The sequence below is a fragment of the Meleagris gallopavo genome, chromosome 1 (genome assembly GCF_000146605.3).
Source record: "Meleagris gallopavo isolate NT-WF06-2002-E0010 breed Aviagen turkey brand Nicholas breeding stock chromosome 1, Turkey_5.1, whole genome shotgun sequence".
Taxonomy (NCBI): domain Eukaryota; kingdom Metazoa; phylum Chordata; class Aves; order Galliformes; family Phasianidae; genus Meleagris; species Meleagris gallopavo.
The window spans coordinates 115267268-115287135 of record NC_015011.2 but is presented as its reverse complement, the minus strand read 5'-3'; the positions used below and the strand labels follow the sequence as shown (position 1 = coordinate 115287135).

Genomic DNA, 19868 nt, shown 5'->3' with positions numbered 1-19868 from the left:
TAAAGCAAGACATGCAATCCAGCGTAACATCTTCTATTAAACACCACACTCATGGCAAAAAGAAGCTTTTAAGTCCACTAGCCCTTCTCTTTCAAGTACACTATCCCCAAGACAGTAATGATAAACTTTCTAGTTTTATCTGTATCAAAAAAGCAAAGCAGTGGCTACTGAGGTTTTTGGAGAAAGCAAACTTTTATTTGTTAGCTTGAAGTAGCTGCAGCAACTTGCTAAAATGAAAGCAAAAGCCATCTTTCTATAGAATTTTAGAGATGCTAACAGACACAATCAATGATAAGCACTATAATATTAAAGGAAACAAATGAGAAAATTAGATCAGTAGAGAATGAGACACCAAATGAAGCCCTGGTGCAAGACTGAAAGACAGAAGTAATATTTCAAATGCTACAGAAAAGCACTATGAAGGAGCCCAAAACTTGTAGATTGAGACTTCATAAGTTTTTAAAGGTATGATGAAATACTGGAAGCAATATTCCACACCAGAAAGTTTCAACAGGAGTATTTCAGCAAATATCAGCCAACTCAATGCAATGACTTATGAAGGACTCTTTTTATAGTAATCAAGCAGAGATCCCAAATACGTCCTTTAAATAATCATTTTATGTAATTCTTTCCATGATCTCTCAAGACATAAAGGGTTTTAAATTGACTATATTACAAAAGAATTTAATTGCATTTACTCCAACTACATCCCAGGTTTCTTTCTGATGCTATAGATCCTAATTAAGCAATAGTAAATAGGGATGGCAAAGAGAAACTCTGCTTTGTTTCCCAAGACACCAGCATTTGAGCTTAGAATCAGAAAATCATAGAACAGCTTGGGTTGGAAGGGACCTTCAAGGATCAAGACGCTCCAATCTCCCTGCCACATGCAGGGCCACCAACCTCCCTATTTAATACTAGACCAGGCTGCACAGGACCTCATCCAACTGGCCTTGAACACCTCCATGGACGGGGCATCCACAACCTCTCTGGCAGTCTGTTCCAGCACCTCATCACTCTCTCTGTAAAGAACTTCCCTTTGATACTCAGCCTAAATCTTTCCTCCCTCAGTTTAAAGCCATTTCCCCTTGTCCTGCCATTATCTTAAGCTTATCTTAACATAACTCCTCAGGTCACACACACAAGGTGGGAACACTGGCATACTTCACAAGGTGATCATCTTTTAAAATAGGTGTTTCTGCTCAGCAGCTATACTATCCCAATCTGCCCCCTTTCAATCCATCTAGCTTTTCTACAAACCAACCCCAACTGCAGTCTTGTTGAAGGCACAATCAACAGGTATGAGAGCTGATTCAGAATTGGTGTCTGACAAATGCAGCTTTGCAATCAATGGAGCAATAAATGACTCTTTTCCTACCTCAACATTTGGAGCAGATGTGAGTAGTAGAGGGATGGAATGAGAACAAGTTTTTTTCTGTTACTCAGGAGGTTCTACTGCAGAATACGTGAAATCTGGGTAGATGCATAAAAGGCCAATAAAATGCCTTATGTTTCAAATGTAAGGGTGAAAACAGACTGCTAAAGACTGAAGGCCTTAGAAGGAATTGGACGTTTTGTTTTCTTGAAGCTCCTCTGGGAATAAGCTAGTTGTTTTGCTTCATACATAACTGCATGATGTAACTGGCTGCAGTAGTAAAGAACACTCTGTTTTCAAGGGGAAGGAGACAGAGTTGTTTCCCTTTCCCTTCTCTTATCTTTCAAAACTTTAAGAAGAAACTGTAATGCAACAGAAATGACAGTAAAATCTGCAAAACATATCTATGAGTAGATCAGAAGGAAAATTAGCTGTTTGAAAGACCCTTTCCCACAGTTATTCCATTTTGAGTTCAAATGGTATTTCAAAACAACTCTTTCAAGACAACTGTGTCTCAATGGAGCCAGAACATTTCAGGGGCAGATCTTTCTTGCTAACCAGCCCATGACTGACCGCTATGAAATTACCTCCAGATTTTCAGCAGAGGACATTGCCCTAATGGGAAACACACAACACTAGAGAATACTTTGCCTCTCAAAATACACACAGTACAAACTCAGACCTCTGTTTTTTTTCAATCCAAGTAATGGCACTTTACAATGAACTATTGATATTAAAATGAATTGGAAGCAATACATTGATTTCATCTGTAAAAGGGTTTCAGTATCAAAATGCTCATCAGGGTATAACACGCATGCTGACTTACTTACAGGGAGATTTCTTATAAGAGAATGCAGGTCTAAGACATCTGTTTATCTCCAATTTAAACAACTTAATTTCAGTAGAATTAAGTGTTTTACAGTTATTCACACAGTTGCTTACTAGAAATAGCTGATTTAATTGCACAGATGTTCTAGACCTAAACCAGGGTCTATTTAAGACAGAGAAAGCTCTGCATTGACAATTTTTATATTTCTGTTGTGGTTACATCATTGAAGTGAATACATCGTGTTTATATTAAATTGTAAGAAGAACCATTTTTAATAAGCTTTAACATTTTAATTTGATATCCTCTTCTGATTTAAGTGTGGCCCTATGACTCTCCATAGAAAAGGAGATTATTCTGCCCACACTGAGGCTAAATGACAAAACCCCAGTAACTCAAAAAAAAAAAAAGAGAAAAAAGAGAAACAAATGACTAATCTCAAAAGCCTTCGGAAACATTATGCAAATATACTGCAGCAATAGAAAGTATCTATCAGATGGGATGAGTCACATCAACAAATTACCATGGTTTGACAAGTAGCAAAAGCAGAGTAAAACCACTCTTTCCTAAGTCTCTCTGTGAGGTTTAAGCTGACATGTTTCACTTACATTCTGAGGCAGAATACAAATCAGCACAACAAGCTACTGCACCTCAGCCATGGCACAGGCAAAAGCTTTCCTTGTCCTGGAGTCAGCTGCACAGAGAGGCTCCTCTGCTCTGGTTCCTGCCACGGCTGCATTTTATCCAACCCATTCCTGGGCTCATCTGAGTCCATGATGAGTCAGTGCAGAGAAGTAAACTGCAAATATCTCCTAGCTTTGCCAAAATGTTTTCTGTGCTTCACTGAGTCAGCTCGTCACCCCATCAGCAGGGAGGCATGGGATGCACTACAGGGACAAGGAGGCAAGGAGAGCAGGAGCAGAGCAACTTCTAGGGGTAGCTAGCCATACATTCAGTTAAACTGTACCATCAAAACATATCCCCGCTCTTACAATCACTGGCTCAAGCCAAGATTTATTAGAGTTGCTTCCAATTTATTTCCTAATCCATTTCAAGGGAATTGTTTTTCTACTAAATAGCCATACACGAAGCAGAAAGCTTCAAATGTCACCTATCTGCCTGAGTGATTTCACAAAAAAGACTGACATGTTTAGGACAAAGACTTCTTGAACTTGCAGTAGATCGTCCATAAGCACAAAATCCATGCCACTGATCAATAAGTATCTCCATTCTGGGCTGTCAAGGGCTATAGACAAACCAGAGACATACACTGTACTCAGTTATTTTGACTAGAAATACCAAAATCCTATGTAATCCTCATATGTAATACCAACACAGTGTAATCACCTTCAGATGGATGAGCATCACTCCTCGGAAGCTTAGGAGAAAGGGGAGCGGTGTATGGTGGAGAGTCCTGAGAGTATCGTTTAACACTTCCGTTTTCATGTATTTCTTCTTTTGCTGTGAAGAGGAAAGTCATCACCTATTTATTATGGTATAAAAATGCTCACAGGGAAAGTCAAAGTACAAAAGCAAAAACATACATCAAGTCATTCACCAGGTAACAAATCCATTTCACACAGAATCCGTCATTTCAATACAAACTTCAAAAGCTGAAGTAACAGCTTAGTTTATACTGTCATCATCCAAATTTCCAAATTTAGGCTACTTTCCTGAAAAGTATTAAAGCAAATGACTTTTATTTGATGAAATGAAACAAATAATTTCTCTACTGGAAAAAAAAAACAAAAACAAATAAAAAACGAAATACCGAAATCACAATACTTTATTTTCTAAAGCAGGACCTGTAAGACTGACACTGCACTGATGTCAAAGTTTTCTCAGCTATGGCTCCTGATAACCCTTGGACTGGGACTCATAATACCAGCACTGCAAACCATTTGATGGGAGAACTTGAGCATGTTATTTCCCTTTCACTCTATATACCCCCAGAGCACCAAAACTCACATAAAATGTCACAAGCAGCCAGCTGCAAAACCCACCTTCTCTACTAGACTGTATGCTGCAGAATTTAAAATTTTGGAGCTGCCACTGAGCAAGGTGAACAAAGAAGGAAGAAAAAGCTCCTTCTTATAAGGTAGTAAGCATCTTTGTCCAAGGTTATTTTACGATTCAAAAGTAAATTGAAGAGGCAAAATGTGAAGTTTTGAGTCTGTTCTTTTAGTAACCCAGTGGTACGATACATATGTTTCCTAGTTGACCACAAGAAAGAGTTAGCAGAACAAAATGATTTCTGCACATGTGGTATGAGCTATCCCAACCTGCCACAGCACTTGTGCTCTGGAACGAATCCACTAAGAACTGAAGAGTATTCATTTCAGTCAATTTAAGTTATAGCAAAGCAAATTAAAACATTAGATTTCATAAAGTAACCGCACTTCTCAAAAATATCAGTACTTGTAAACAACAGTTGTTTAATAGTACCTGGTTTGTTCCTATCGTACTCCGTGGGGCTATGTGCACACCCCATGTAAGGGCTGAAAGGCTGGCTACTGAAAAGATTATCACACTGAAGACTGTGGCAGAGTTTCTCCAAGAAACGTAGGACAAACGATGCACTGTTTACAGAAGGAAGATTGATGGCATGCTTCTCCCCATCAAAGGAAGCTGCGAATAAGAAAATGATGTCAAACAGCCCCCGAGTGTCACAAAGTATAGCAAAACACTAACAAGTAAAGGAGAAGACATTCAGCTTTGATTTAAAACATGCAAGACGTGAGAGGAATAAACAATCTTTCTGGTGTTTAACACATTTATATCCAAAGAACTGGTTGTACCTTCCATTGGATCCATGCCACTTTAAATTTGCTCTATGAGAACTTATTTTAAGAAAATAACGCTGGCTTTAAACGAGTATAACAAATCTATTCTCTCAACATCAAAATCTTGCGGGCAATTTCAGTTGTTTGCTTATAAAACAGTACCTCTATGCCACCTATTTGCAGGAGATAACCAAGAAAAGATCCATTACAGCACATGCTGGAGAGAAAAAAAAACTTTTTTTTTTTTTAGTTAGTAACTGAACTGAGCTTACTTGCAGTAGTGTGCTGGCATGCATCACCACTGAAATTCTGACTACAGAAACTCATTTTGTCATTTGATATTTTACCATTAGAGAAATCCATCCGGCTGCTACAGCAATGAAGCTCCAACTAATTCTAAAAAATCAAGGTGGCAGAGATACCACAAGAATGGACTTGAATGAGTGATTACAAAGAGACTGAACATGGGCCAACATCTTTTGCTTGTTGACCTCCTTCCTTGCTCCCTAAGTATTCAGAATGATGTAGTTAATTATAATTTTTCCTTTTTGTGATACTAGGTGCGATTCTGAAAAACACTTGCTATTGCAAATACCGCAGTATGTAGGTAAATAATTACTATTATGTTAGCTGAATCCTTTCGTTATTTCTAATTAGAAAGACACTACAACAAAATAGGAACAAACTTGTAAATTATGCTTAGGGTTGGAAAGAACCAATGTGAACACCAGGTTTATGCATCAATTTGTCTTCTCGGCAGCTTTCTGTTTTTGAGTTTCCAAATGGTAAGCAGAGCTTTAAGGAATCACATTTGGTTAGTGGCAGATGCATTTTCAAAAAAAAAAAAAAAACACAAAAATTACAAGAAAGCCTTTATTCACAAGTCTGAAATAAGGAGCATATCCATATTGTGTTACAGAAGAAGACAGATACTACGTACAAAAACAAAGAAAACACCCCAGCTCTAGCATATTTTATGCTTTCTTAGGAAATCAGAAGCGTGACTGACTTATACTGTTAAGTGAGCCTATGATTAGGGTTAATGCAGGGTACACGAGCTAGCATCAACAGTAACGCACTACCTCTCGTTTGCTTTCATTGTGTAGTGACCCAATGCAGGTGCCTAGAGTTTAAGAGTCAGTACCACAGGGACAAATCCTGGACCCACGGATTTCCATGGCCCATTCATATTTTTTCCAGACTCCAATGTTTAAATGAAAACCTAATGATTCACATGTGGCTCAGACACAAAGCTCTCTACCTCCTGTTTGGGGAAGAGGTCTCGGAAGGCCTATTTCTGCTAGTAGCTCAACCAGTTCTGGAGAGCAAATGGGCTGTGAGACCCAGCACAGCCCGATCTCCTGATATTTACTGCAAGGTAGCACTATCAGCTGCAGCAAACATTCAAATAACTTCATAATAGCCTCACAGGTAGTCTTACATGGCCCTAGGGAAATTACTTGTTCTCCACATCTTAATTTCTCATTTTGAAAAGAAGCATTGAAAAGAATAATATTATCTTAGAGTTGTCAGGAGGATAAAGCAAGAAACATCTGAGGCCATCTGAATGCCCCAAGACATACCATGAGAAAAATCGACACACACACACAAAAAAAAAAAAGGATTCAGTGCAAACACAGCTCCCTTGTACTCCAAACATCTGAGGGCAACCATAGGAACCTCCAAGCAAAGGAGTGTGATCCTGATCTACAGGCTCAACTCTCTGCCTGGGGACAACATAAGCTTCTTACTTCCAAGATAAATGCTAGGGCTGAAAATAAAAAAGAGTACTTCTGAGGTGCAACAACCTCAACCTCTAATGACAAATAAACAGGGAATGGAGCTTGTTTTGCAATCCCAGCCCTTGGGATGAAGAGTCATTCTCATTTCTTTACTTTTCATTGTGTAGGTATGTTTCAAACAGCAAGCTCGAGCCAAGAGAAAGGCTGAGAGCTAAACTATCAGACAAATGTGTCTGTCTGATAGTGAAGAAAATCACCCAAGAGACTGATTTAATTCTCTGCTTGAGAAGGTTTATCTGAACCTCAGTCTGTTTCATCCCACTAAATGACACAGACTCAGAGCTACAAGCAGAAAAAAAGGGGCTGATACCACTACCATGAGTGGGCTTGCTAATCAAGGCTTTAATTTCCCTTTGGTTACATTTGCTTGAATTGAAACCTTATGCATCAAGCAAAATTAAAATGGTTTGTGCTTTTGTTTTGAGTAAGAAAAAATCCTAAATTCAACTCCATTCAAAACAATTATTTTCTCTGGCAGCTGAACCAAAAGAACCCACTAATTATTCACACATATTGTAGCAAGATTATTTCATCCAAATCCCAGCATGCAGTTTTCTACTATAGCAAATACAATACTTGCCATGAAAGTTCATCACAAAAGATTTAGATTTCTTTCTTTAATCTCTGATGCACATAATTGTTTTTCTTGCCAGTCTTAAAGAAAACTCAACTACACAAAAAAAACCCCAAAACTTTCAAACAGAACCTCTACAAGAAAATATTCTCACAATTTCATTCTGCAATTTCTCATTTAATTCTACTGTATATACCCTACCTTCCTTTTCAGCTGCACAGTTGGTTTTCACAGAATCACAGAACGGCCAGGGTTGGAAGGGACCTCAAGGATCATGAATCTCCAACCCCCCTGCCACATGCAGGGCCACCAACCTCCCCATTTCATACTAGACCAGGCTGCCCAGGGCCCCATCCAACGTGGCCTTGAACATCTCTAAGGATGGGGCATCCACAACCTCTCAGGGCAGCCTGTTCCAGCACCTCACCACTCTCTCTGTGAAGAACTTCCCCCTGACATCCAACCTAAATCTTTCTTCCCTCAACTTAAAACCAATTCCCCTTGTCCTGCTGTTATCTACCCTTTCAAACAGTTTTAATGTGTTACATTAACCTAAGCCACATTTTGTTCTTCGCAAAATATATCCCACAAAAATTTTTTATAAAATGACTGAAGATTTGACTGATCACTCAGTGAGCCTCTCAGCAACCTATCCAACAAGCTGATCAGAAGACAAGAGCTAAAAAACACAGGAAACCCACAAGGGCCTTGTGGCTCTGTAACACCTGAGAGAGCTCCAGCACTCTGCTTCAGGAGCAGCCCGCAGAGCCAGGCTTCTTGAGCTTAGAACTACTGAGCTGGCTTCTTTGAATCTAGCAGTAATTACAATAATAATTCCTGTTCCTACAGGATTTTTGAATGAAAACATATCAGAACTATATATATATATATATATATATTTTTTTTACATCTGCTTTGTAAAATAATTACTTTCAATTATTCCATCATAGCCCAGATTCACCACTGGCCTACAATTTAGTCCTTCTTCAAGAACAATAACAATCAGAATACTGGCAAAGCACATCTCCGTGTATTTTGTTCCAAAAAAATGATTTGTTGGGATGAGGCACAACGAGGCACAATTATATTATTATATTAATAATATAATAAAATTTCATATGTTTTGCAAAAAATAAATTAATACAAGTTTCAAACCCAAGCTTACACAGTTCCAGTAAACTTTTATTACAAAGTAGAAAAGAAGCATCTATCTTATGAACAAACTCATGCAGACACATAAGCAAGGACTACTGAAATTCTGCTATATGCAGGTCAGGGTGCTATGTTATAGACACTGTTAGATAAAAACATCTTTTACAAGGATTTAATTAAACCTATATTCCACTAATCATCTTTCACACCTGGTGTTAATGTAAGGAGATTAAAGTAACACCAAGTCTTTTTACAGCCAATGATAGAATTATGAATTGATGTGCTAACTGCCATACAGACTACTTTCTAGCCTAGAAGGAAAAAAAAATGTCAAGCAGCAGCTATTCAGTTTGAGATGTAAGTATAATTTCTCTGTAGGCATGGCACTAATATGTAGCAGAACTAAACCTATTCCTTAATAGAGGACATAGGAGAATGAACACTGACCTAAGAGACCAGGGAATGGGGGAAAGGAGGAAGCAGCAAATTTAACATGTGGAATCACTTGCCTGGAAGCTAAACAGATTAGCTGGAAACTTTTCACTCACTTGGTTAAGGTATTAAGAACACAAACATTATGTACGGATAAGATTATGAGAATGACTTGAATTAATAAAGCTGATACTCCACTCATACTGAGCTGACTTGAGAAATGTATAGCTGCAGCTGTTGAGGTGTACAAGCTCTACTTATTACCAAGAACCTAACAGTACAGTGTACATGTAATTCAACTTTGCTATTGCTAGATTCTGATTTAAGAACTGTTCAGAAAATCCTGGACTCCCACTAATATAAAGTATACTCCACCAGGACTCTCTTAATAAAGTAGTTCACAAACATACATTCTTGACTATGCTTAAGGAGTTACAAAAGTGATAGAATCTCATTGCAGTTACTTCAGTTCTTTCTCCCTACCCTCGGTTCACAAACAAGTGAAGAAACAAAAAAATTAGAAACATCTTCACATACCAGTTATCATTTCCCCTCCATGATGGCCAGATTTCAGAAATCCAAAGACTGTTTTGGATTGATAGGCACAATCCACACAAGCTTGTACAGCCTGTTGAAGTACCACGTTGACGGGACCTGGACCAAAGTGATCTGGAAGCTGCTGAACCTTCTTCTTATCCAGATGAGGCCCAGAATTTCCATGCTTGTTGACATAAACACACACTGAAAAAGAACAAGCCATATTTATACCGAGTATTTCTGCTTTCTTCACACCTAGTGCACACAGAATAGAGACACGTTTCACGTGCTAGAATTGCATTGTTTCTTAAGTCCCAAATTCACTCCCATCTGACCTCTAAAGCCTTTCCGTACCCTACTAATGTACAAAGCCATCACAACCTGCATTCTTCTTCCAACTCATCTCTACTCACACACTAGTCCCAGCAAAGCAAGAACTACCAGTACATGCTCTAAACTACCAAAAATCTATTCTTAAAAGCTATCCTTGCTGCCCTATTTTTTTTCTCATATTTGAGAAGATACAACAAACCAAACCCTATGGCATACGCCTGCTACGGGTGCCCATTCTGAAGCACCCACACAGCATTAACATCGTCTATGCACAATGGTCAGTATCTGCTATCTTCAGCAACCACGCGTGTATGATTTCCACACTACAGCTGGGCTTTCGCTGCTAAACAAAAGAACAATACTTACCTGGAAACTGTGCAAAGTGGTTTAAAGCTTATCATGAAAGCAATCAAATAGGACTATTGAAAACACTTTTTACAGAGGCAATGAAAAACTGTCTTTCAAAAGGAACAACAAGGCAGAAAAATATGGAGAAAAGCTGTAACTGAAGGGTTTTTCTTTCTTCTTTTTGGTCTTGACTATCACATGACCAGGAACACACAAAGACATTAGTACAGCTTAAGTCTGTGGTGATTAAGCAGACAATCTAAGCGATACGTAATGGAAAAGACTGCTGCATTTTCTCAGCTGTAGTACCATTCTGGCTTAGTTAGAAACATAGATTTTAAAAATGAAACATTTCTATGAAGTGTTTCAGTGATCTTGTATCTTCATGCCTATCTGCTTAGTCTCTGATGTCTGCAAATTGGAGGAAGCCGCTTTGTATGAATAAACAAAGATACAAATCAGCAAGAAGAGCTTTCATGACATCTTCTGTCTGACCTCAATAACAGCTGACTCCTGAAAGGTTTATTTTCCTAGGAAACACATAGGTATTTTCCCCTCATCCATCACTGAAGTTGGGATGGAGAAGAGCCTCACAATTTCCATTGTAAAAACAGTTTTTAATGTCAAAAGTATCCCAAACAGAATTAACATAAGTTATGGGCTTTTTTCAAAAGATCTGAGATTTCAATTGACAACCTACAAATTGTTTCATTACAGAGTTACAAGTCCCTCAACAAGCTAGCTCATTAAGTAGCTTATTTCTAGTAGCTTATTTTTGTTTTGCCAATGCTTTTTAAGATACATTGTATTACATTTTCTCTTAAGTTTGCTTGTTTAAAAATAAGGGAGATATTTCTCTTGATTGCTTTTACTTGGTTTAAATGGACTTGCTTTTTTAATTAGAACACTGAAGAGAGACAAAATCTCCATTTTGTGTTATTAAAGTCAAGTGTGCATGAAAGTAAAATATCATATGAGCTTTTAGCTACATCTAATCCCATTTCATGCATCAGAGAATGAGACAGACAATTGTACAGTTTCCTCCTTCAGACAGAGCGAAACTGACAGGTTTAGCAGATGTGTTCAAAATCTCTGTGCTCCAGCACTTCTTGTTATAATGCAGGCATCAAAATACCAGTTCTACAAAGTAACACTGGCACCTACAAACATCTTTTAAAAAATAAAAAAAAATAGTAGTAGTAGGTGAGTAATGCTTTGCAGGAGTAAGTTCGCAGCACATTTCCATAAGAAGACACTACTGATCTTCTTGAAATTGAAGTCATTTCACACTAAAAATGTCATTCTTTTTTTTTTTCTTTTACCTGTGGATATAACTGCTGCAGTTGCACCAGACAAACTAATTCCATCTTTAAGTATCTGTGTAGTACCACTGTCCCCATCAGGAGAAGAAAGAGGAGAAGGTGGTGCAGGAGTCAGTTGCTCTGGTAAGGTTTTTTTCTGTTTTGAGAAAAAAAAAACAAAGTATTTAATGTTTTTCAAGTAGTATGCCAAACCTTTCCACTATCATTTATCATACTACTGAGTGCGTGTAGTTCCGTATTACAGCAGTACTACATGCTGCAAAGATGAAGTCTGGGAAGGGATGATCAGGAACTGCCTGCATTTACAGCTACTTCAGCAACGTAGGGGAAGACAAATGACTTGAAAAGGAGCCCACTTATAGTTGAAAAGGAGCAGGAGAGCAATGAGCTACATATAATCAATTCATGACCCTTCTAAATTTTAGGAATCACAGAAGAAGTATTTGGATTATTTTCCCGCATACACTCTCCCCATCACCTGCGTTTATCACAATTCCAATAAATTGTTTGGGCTGTGCAAACACTGTCGTATCAATTCTGATTCAAATTTAGCTGTCAACTTTACAGAGCATCTAGATTTTCTCCCAGCTTGTTTCAAAGAGGTTGAAATTCTTACATAACACTTTCAGAAACTGATGCTGTATGCAAGGTATCAAATAAACCAATGTAGTTATAATTGCGTCACTTGAGTTTGCAAAACTTTCTTCTTTCCCAAACCAACCTTATTTGCAGCCTATTATATACCAGACAGACAGATTATGTAGCACAAGATGGTAGAAAGCAGTCAGTGTTTCCCAGCTGAGAAAAAAAAAAATATGTTGCAATTTAGTTTGCGTTAGGGTTTAGAAAAGAAGCGTATGCTAGAAAGGCACTTCTGATGTGTTATGAAAATGCATGGAAATAAAAGAAGCAATTAATTGGCAAAAAATTCTTCACCTCTTCCTTCACCATTTATTCTTGCACGAGAACATATTACATCCTCATTTTCTACCCTGAACAAAAAAAATTAGGAATATAAGAGATTAGCCAAGGTGGTCAAGGTGGCAGAGACCCGGATACTCATGTGGAAAGAGTTTATATCTAACACTGATGTGCAGCGAAGATAAAAATCTGCCAAGCTGCCAGGGAAAGCTTCAATTTAGAAGTGCAATGTAATAAAAGTGAAATGGATGGATAAGGGGGATATTTACTAAATAGTACATTAACAAATCACATAGTAAGCAATCAAAATATACACCTTCCAAAGAATAGCAGTGCCTAACTTCTCCACAACACCTACTAAGAATTGTAGTTCCTTTCTTCTAAACTCTATGGCATGGTAAAGAAAATTTCCGTGCTCTTTACAGATCTTGGAAAATAGGTTTGGAAAGAGAAATTATTTGACAACACGGCACTGGATGGAATCACCACAAACGTAAGAGAGAGACTGCCAAGGTTTGGCACTGCTGTGAATGAGAGGTGGAAAGGGTCAAACTCTGAAGCAGTGATGTATTACTTGTCAGAGATCGGCTATGCATCTTAACACTGGGAAACAGAAAGGTCTCCATCCTTAACACAGAGAACAACAATGCAGTTAGGAAGTTAGAGCTTTTGATCTGAAGCCTGGCATTCCTGAAGCCTCTCTGAAGAAGGGACTCTCCAGGGGACCAGTTGTCTGTTGTCATGCTGCAAAATGCCAGCGGTTGAGTTGAGAGGAAAAAGGAGGGAACAGGAGAAATGTAGCATGAAAACAAAATGTAAACACTAAGCTGTAAGCCAGAAGAATTGTCTACCCTCCACACGAACGCCTAAGTGTGGCGAGGCTAGCCAGCCATTTCTTACCGTCTCGTCCAGAATGAGGAAACAGCATATTTGGGGAATACAGTGTGTTATGCTTGCTCAGCTGAGTAATTTGTAATCCCAAAGTGATGAGCAGCACACCGCAGTCCAACAGACAGGCTGTGTCAGGAAGCAGGCCGTGCTTCCAGCTGGGCTCATCACATTTGCCCCTACCCACCTTTACCAGCTGGTCCTGCAAGCTGGGACGGCACACCAGCACCGCGTGCCTGCACAGAGCTCAGCACACAGGCTGGCACCTCACCACCCTTCACTGATGCTGCTTTTGTGGGGTCACATTTAAGGCTGCAACCCACAGTCAGACCATCTCGAGAGATGCATATAAACCATTTGGTCTGGAAGGAATTCTTTGCATTGCTCTGCAAAGTGTACTTTCAAAGGTGATGGGAGAAATGTAAAGAGATTTTTTCAATATGACAGTAAAAAGGAAAAAAAAAAAAGCAGCGCACACTGGGGGGTAGGAATGGGGAATAAGACTTGACATGCTTTTTATCCTCATGGAGAAGCTTAGGAAACATTTAAGTAAGGGAGAAAATGACAACAGCTTAACATTCCTAGCTGTATAATAAAAATTAATACCTGCACAATGATAAACGTTGCAGAGTAACAAGCTTAAAAAGGCAAGGAGTCCCAGCCTGCCTCATCACTGTGAGATTTAAGAAGTCAAACAAATCTCTACTTCATCAAGCACCAGACTGATCTCCCGAAACACACAGGTTTTGAATTAGCACAAAGTCAGTTCACATCTGGAGGACAACTGCACAGGCTGAAAAGGTGGAGGGTTATTTTGGATTTGTCTTAAAACAAACAAACAACTGCATTCAAATATCTAAGCACATGTCACTAATATTATATTTGTGTGCGTACTGGGAAGTACACAAGCTGTGTGTCACTCTATATCATATATACCCTGTACATACAGAACTCCCATTTAGCAATTTCTCCTCCCTCCACCCTTACAGTATTAGGTAAAACACTGCAAAGAAGAGTGCAAATATGTGTAATGTCTTGGCAACCTTACCACATACTTACCACATACCGTAGCAATAAAAACTTTCCATGGCTTCTCTAAAGGAACCCAGTTGTTAAGTTCTCAGTGCAAAAGTTACAATAGTTACATGCCACGTTAGATAGGTACCTCAAATTCAAGATACTATGAAGTCTAATGCTTAATTGACTGGTCCCACAGAGGAAATCAGATGCACATGACGGTTGCTCAGATCCCTTCCTGATTGCAAGAACTGCTTAAAGTAACTCCCAATCCCAAACAAAGCCCTATACTTCATACAGACCAGGTGCCAAGTGCAGTGCTCCAAGAAGACAGTTCTTATTACCCAGCATTTGAAGCCCAGAAGCCTCTTCTGAATGTGAGATGCCTGCAACTATCTTCCAACTTTTATTTTTTTTTTTATTTTTTATTTTTTTATTTACAAGAGACAGAGGAGCACAAAATCCTTACACAAAGTGCTCATCCTGCCATACCCGAGTATCTCCTTAAGATAAGAAAATGTGTTCAACTATCTCCCTCAAAGCCCTTCAGGCTTATGGAAAACAGCCAACCCACTAGCTCAATCTGTGTGGGAGCAGCTTTCTCCTCCGTAACCTGCACCTCTGTGTGGAAACAAGCAGGAGATAAAGCTGGAGGCCAGCTGCCCCAGCAGCATACTGGTCTGCATGCCCAAATGGGAGGGACAGGTGGCAGAAGACAACAGGGTTTCTACTTCCAGTCTGCAGAATTGTTCCTTACCCTGCAGTCATCACTGCAACCAAAGTAATCACCTCCAGTTTTATCCTAAAGTCTTTTAGGTGCGTTCTTAATACCACACTTCACTAGTGCTTCACACTGAACGGCAAAGTAATACTCATGCCATTACTTCGTCCCTTCCCATGCACCACCAGCAATTTCCTACTAGCCCACAGTAACCCAGGCTGAAGGAAAGGAAAAAGCAAAACTTCAACTTTTGGAAATCAGAGTGCATGTGGGTGGCTGACCACTGTCCATGTCTCGGACTCAGCTCCGAAGGGAGCAAGGCATCATATCTTTCAGGCTCACACCTGAGGAAATGCATTGATGCGCTGCCTGAAAAGAAGTGTCCTGGTTCATGCAGGATCTTCAGGATGATGGGATATTCAAGAGATTAACTTGGCAAATCCCGCTGCATGCTTAAAATGCCTAAACTTTCACCAAAATCTTCACTGCTCCTAATCTTTTTTCTTTGTTCAAAGTGAGAGAAAAAAAAATGAAAAACATGCGTATGCTACAGTAATAAAACAACTCAGACTAAAAAGCTTCAAGGTTTCCCATGATTCTTGGGATGTTACTGGAAATGGCTATTCCAGAATAATATTTTTCAATACCAACAACACATCCATAAATTAATCTAAATCAGTACTCCCATACTGGAATAAGAAAATCCCAGAAGTTTATCCTGAGATATTCTAGAATAGCTATTCTAGACGTTTTGTCATAATCAACTTATGAACACAGTAAAGCCCTGAAGGCTGAAGAGAAGCCAGAAAATGAATTAAAAAAATAATAATCTCACTACAAAATTTTGCAATATAAAGTAAAGTAGTAGATAAGGACTAACCTTTTTTCCAGGTTTTAAACTTTTTTTCCTTGTTTTAAGATTCTCAGTATGAGAGGTGCTTTTGGTCAGGGGAATATTTTTAGGAGACCTGCCCTTCTTGGGAACTGCAGACTGTCCAGGGGGTTTGCCCCGACCTGGTTTCCTGCCCCGCTGCGCTGGTACTGGAGCAGATTTCTGTGGAGACTGCATTGAACGCCGGGTCACTTTGGAAGGGGAAGATTGGATTTTTGCACTGCTCTTTGTAATGGAAACTGAGGAAAAACAAAAACAAAAGGGAAGGGGGGGAAAACCTCAAAATGAACGATGGAAAGCAACTTTTCTAATAAAGGCTTAAAAAAAAAAAAAAGTGTAGTGCACAATTTACATTGTAAAATAAATATACTTGGATATTTTGAACCCCAGTGGTTGGCACGAAACTATGTAATTTCATTAAAGCCAAAGAGAGAATTCTTTATACCCATTATTTTAAAGGGACCTTCCTAAGGAAAAAAAAAAAGAAGATAAAAGAAACCATTCAAGTAAAAATAAAAAAGAATTAATTCACTCACCTTATAAATGCTTCCCATGATTTTCATCATCACAAGATAAAGTACCATTCATCAAGAAGGCCTCCATAATACTTCACAACGTATACAGCCCATAATACATCCATTCTCCTCCCAGAGCTGTTCCCACAATTACAAGACATGCCAACTACTTCTAGCAAGTTACAAACCAATTCTGAGCAGTGAAGAAGTCATCCAATTAAGAGAAGAAATTGATGACAGGCAAAGTATCGTTCATCAGCATTTGTCTAAGACGTCGGTTTAGAAAGTTCACATAACTGTACTCAGATTTTTATGTTTAGAACAGATTTTATTTCTTTTTATTATGTTTTAGTTTTGGAAGCCAAAATAAAATGTCATTTTTATTTCATCTTAACATTCTCTGTTGATTCTTCCATCCCAATAGAAATTTGATCCACTATATACAAGATGTGTCTGCATTATAATCTGATGAGAACCTGCAAATTGTAATCAGATTTCATTGAACAAAACTTCTTAGTCTACTATCATTTCCACTCTTCTCCCTTCTCTAAAGCACTAATAATGATCTTAGTGTAATGACTCCCCTAGCAACAGACTGATTAAAACACGAGGAGGATGTCAAACGGAAGATATCTTCAATGAGAAGACATCCCACACCACACTTCCTGTGGCCAACACAAAGCAATGACCAAGTCCACAAAGAACTACATTCTGTTTCTTGGATTGAGTGATAATGGACAGGCAGATGCAGAAGCAGCTAAAGGAGAGGGAAGAAGAGGATGAAAATGGGAATTTTTGTGATGGTAAACCACCCTTGTTACGAGAAGCATGGGAAAGAAGAGGAGAAAATACAGCATCTATGAAATCATTTCAAGTCTTGGCACTAAACTTAGTAGGTTTTCTAGTATCACACTGTCTTTAACACTTGCTTTTTGCAGCTTGCTGACACAGGAAAAACTCCATGATCCACACTAACTATAAACACCATGAGCTTAATGTGACATGATGCAGAAGTACTACAAGTTAGGGTTCAAGAAGGCTTCGTGTGAGTCACCAGTGCCCCATCCAAAGGACTACTGCAGTCCAAAACTGGAACACAGGGGGCTTCTAAAAGTTGACTTCTTGGGTTTTCATGAATTTATAGTAATTCTTCCTCTACAATATTAGCGTATTGATACTTTCTGGTAAGCAAATATAACTCAAAGATACATCTGAAATGAGATCTGGAGAATATACTTAGCAATTAAGCAATAGTTTTAACTATTTGAGTGACAGTCACCTGAACATTTCAGTACGTAGCTTTGCAACTGTTATTTTGGTTCTGAATTTTCATTCAAGTTAACTGTTATGAAGTATTTGCAGTAGCAAATATAACAATAAGAATGAATTACATACTGCAAGCAGACTCTTATGAAACACAAGTTCTACTGACATCCATTTCTAAAGCTGTAGGACTGTTCACAAACATTGTGATTTGTCGATTACTAATCCAATATTCCTAAATGGTAGTTCAGAAGAATTTTTTTCACTATGACTGGTTGCAATCCTAATACATTAAATATACATTAGGTACCTGAGAAGAATCACCTTCTCAACGTGGAATGTAATCACTTTCCCATACCAAGACTTATTTTCATAGGCAATGATAGTTTAAAGAGAATAATGATAGTTAAAGATAATTTTATTCAACTGCTGGCAAAGCACTACTCTCATGTCTTGAATTGCTGAGTGACAACTTGCATTAACCAGTACTTCTGGAAGAGCAAAGCAGTATCTACTACATGCTGTACTACACAGTACTACATATTACATGTGTTATGCTTACACGAATGCAAAATACAGCTGTTTTTATTTATTGATGCTACAAAACTAGGTGTTAAACCATCGTGAACTTGTAATTGTTGGTTCACAAATTCTTTGTGCCTCTGCTGAAATCTAGCAAATGTGTTTCTATTCCTTCATAGTAAATACAGCATACATTAAATACAGAACTAATTACAATGTCAACAGGTCCTACAAGCACAGGTATGAGTTTTTATATTCTGAGCAATCTCTACTCCCCTCCTGAAGGGTATTTACACACAAAGAGTAACAATGCAAGCAGTTTAACCACTTCAGGCCGCCCTCCGGAAATACACATAGCAAGTATTCTTAGCACAGCATCTTCCTACCTGTATACGCCAAAGGACCAAATATTAGCAGCATTAACCACTGGGGGGGGGTCAGGTCCCATTTGATATTTTTCTTCTAACTAAAGCTGAAGCTGCTTTTTTCAGCACGCAGGACTACAACAAAGCCCATGCTGCCTGGGCAGCCTGCCTGAGATAGCAGCAAATGAGGAGGCAGCTATTTGCATTTGTTGATTTAAGAGAGGAGGGGGGCAGTGGGAGACTGCTAAAGTAATTCACATATTGTCTGCAGGCTGTATTGACAGTGATCATCAGTCACCTGCTCATGCTTCCTTCACCCCAGCCTTCAGAGGGAGACCAAAGGTTATGCTGGGTCAGAGGATCTAGAGGGAAATGAAAAGCCATGTAAAAGCTAGTTGCCAACCCCACTGCATCTGCAGACCAAGTTATCCCCACTAGACCACATGTTCCAAAAACTAAGATGTTTTAATAGTCTCATGAGAACTTGTTAAAATATATCAGTGAAAAGAATAGAGAGAAAAAGTGCCAAGCTCTGCTTGCAATTACTGCACTATTTAGCTGGGATATTTACAACAGAAAAAAAGCACATTTGCCTTTTCAGGATACTACTTTGCATCACAATAGTCTTCTCATTTGCACAAACAAAATAAAGCATTTGTTTCATGCTGCTCTTCTACAAAAATATCAACTGCTCAAGTTTCGAGAGTTTGATGCATTGCATGGCATTCTTTCCCAAGTCTCTTATTTATATCCAGAAACCATTCTGGCGTCCTCAATAACCGAAGACCAGAGATCATAAACATCCTTTACCATAGTAATGTTAAACACTGTTTTCAAAGGCCACAAGAGTTCTTGTTATTTTGTCAAGCTAGCAAAGGCTATAGTTGGCTACACTCATGCAATACGCAAAGAACTTTCAAACCTTCAGTGACTGCTCTTTCAAAACATTACCAACCTATTGTCCAAAATAATTCCCGTGAGAATCCGGCACCTATACACTTTGTATCCTATATATTTAAGAGAAATGCAAACCCAAATTCTTTCAAACCCATAACCTTAAGATGCATTACCACCATTCAGTCCAAATTTGCACAGGTAGATCCACTGGAGTCAACCAAGTTTACTTCCATGAAGTGGATATGAAAGATTAGATTTTACACCAGAGCCAATTCCTGCTTGTAGAAGCAAAAAAAACTCACAAGGCATATGCAGGACTGCAAAATTGGACTCTATAATGTTAAGCTCACGTTCTCTTGCTGGAATAAGTCAGATATGTAAGA

At 38.7% G+C, this 19868-nt stretch overlaps 1 protein-coding gene across 1 annotated transcript in view; it reads right to left on the bottom strand.

Annotated features, from left to right (window-relative positions):
• Positions 1-19868, bottom strand: part of SCML2 (Scm polycomb group protein like 2) — a 48285-nt gene that overhangs the window by 7332 nt on the left and 21085 nt on the right. Inside the window, 5 exon segments of the mRNA XM_031557215.1 lie at positions 3549-3662; positions 4647-4829; positions 9482-9685; positions 11485-11620; positions 15912-16162. Coding sequence (XP_031413075.1) covers positions 3549-3662; positions 4647-4829; positions 9482-9685; positions 11485-11620; positions 15912-16162 — 888 coding nt within the window.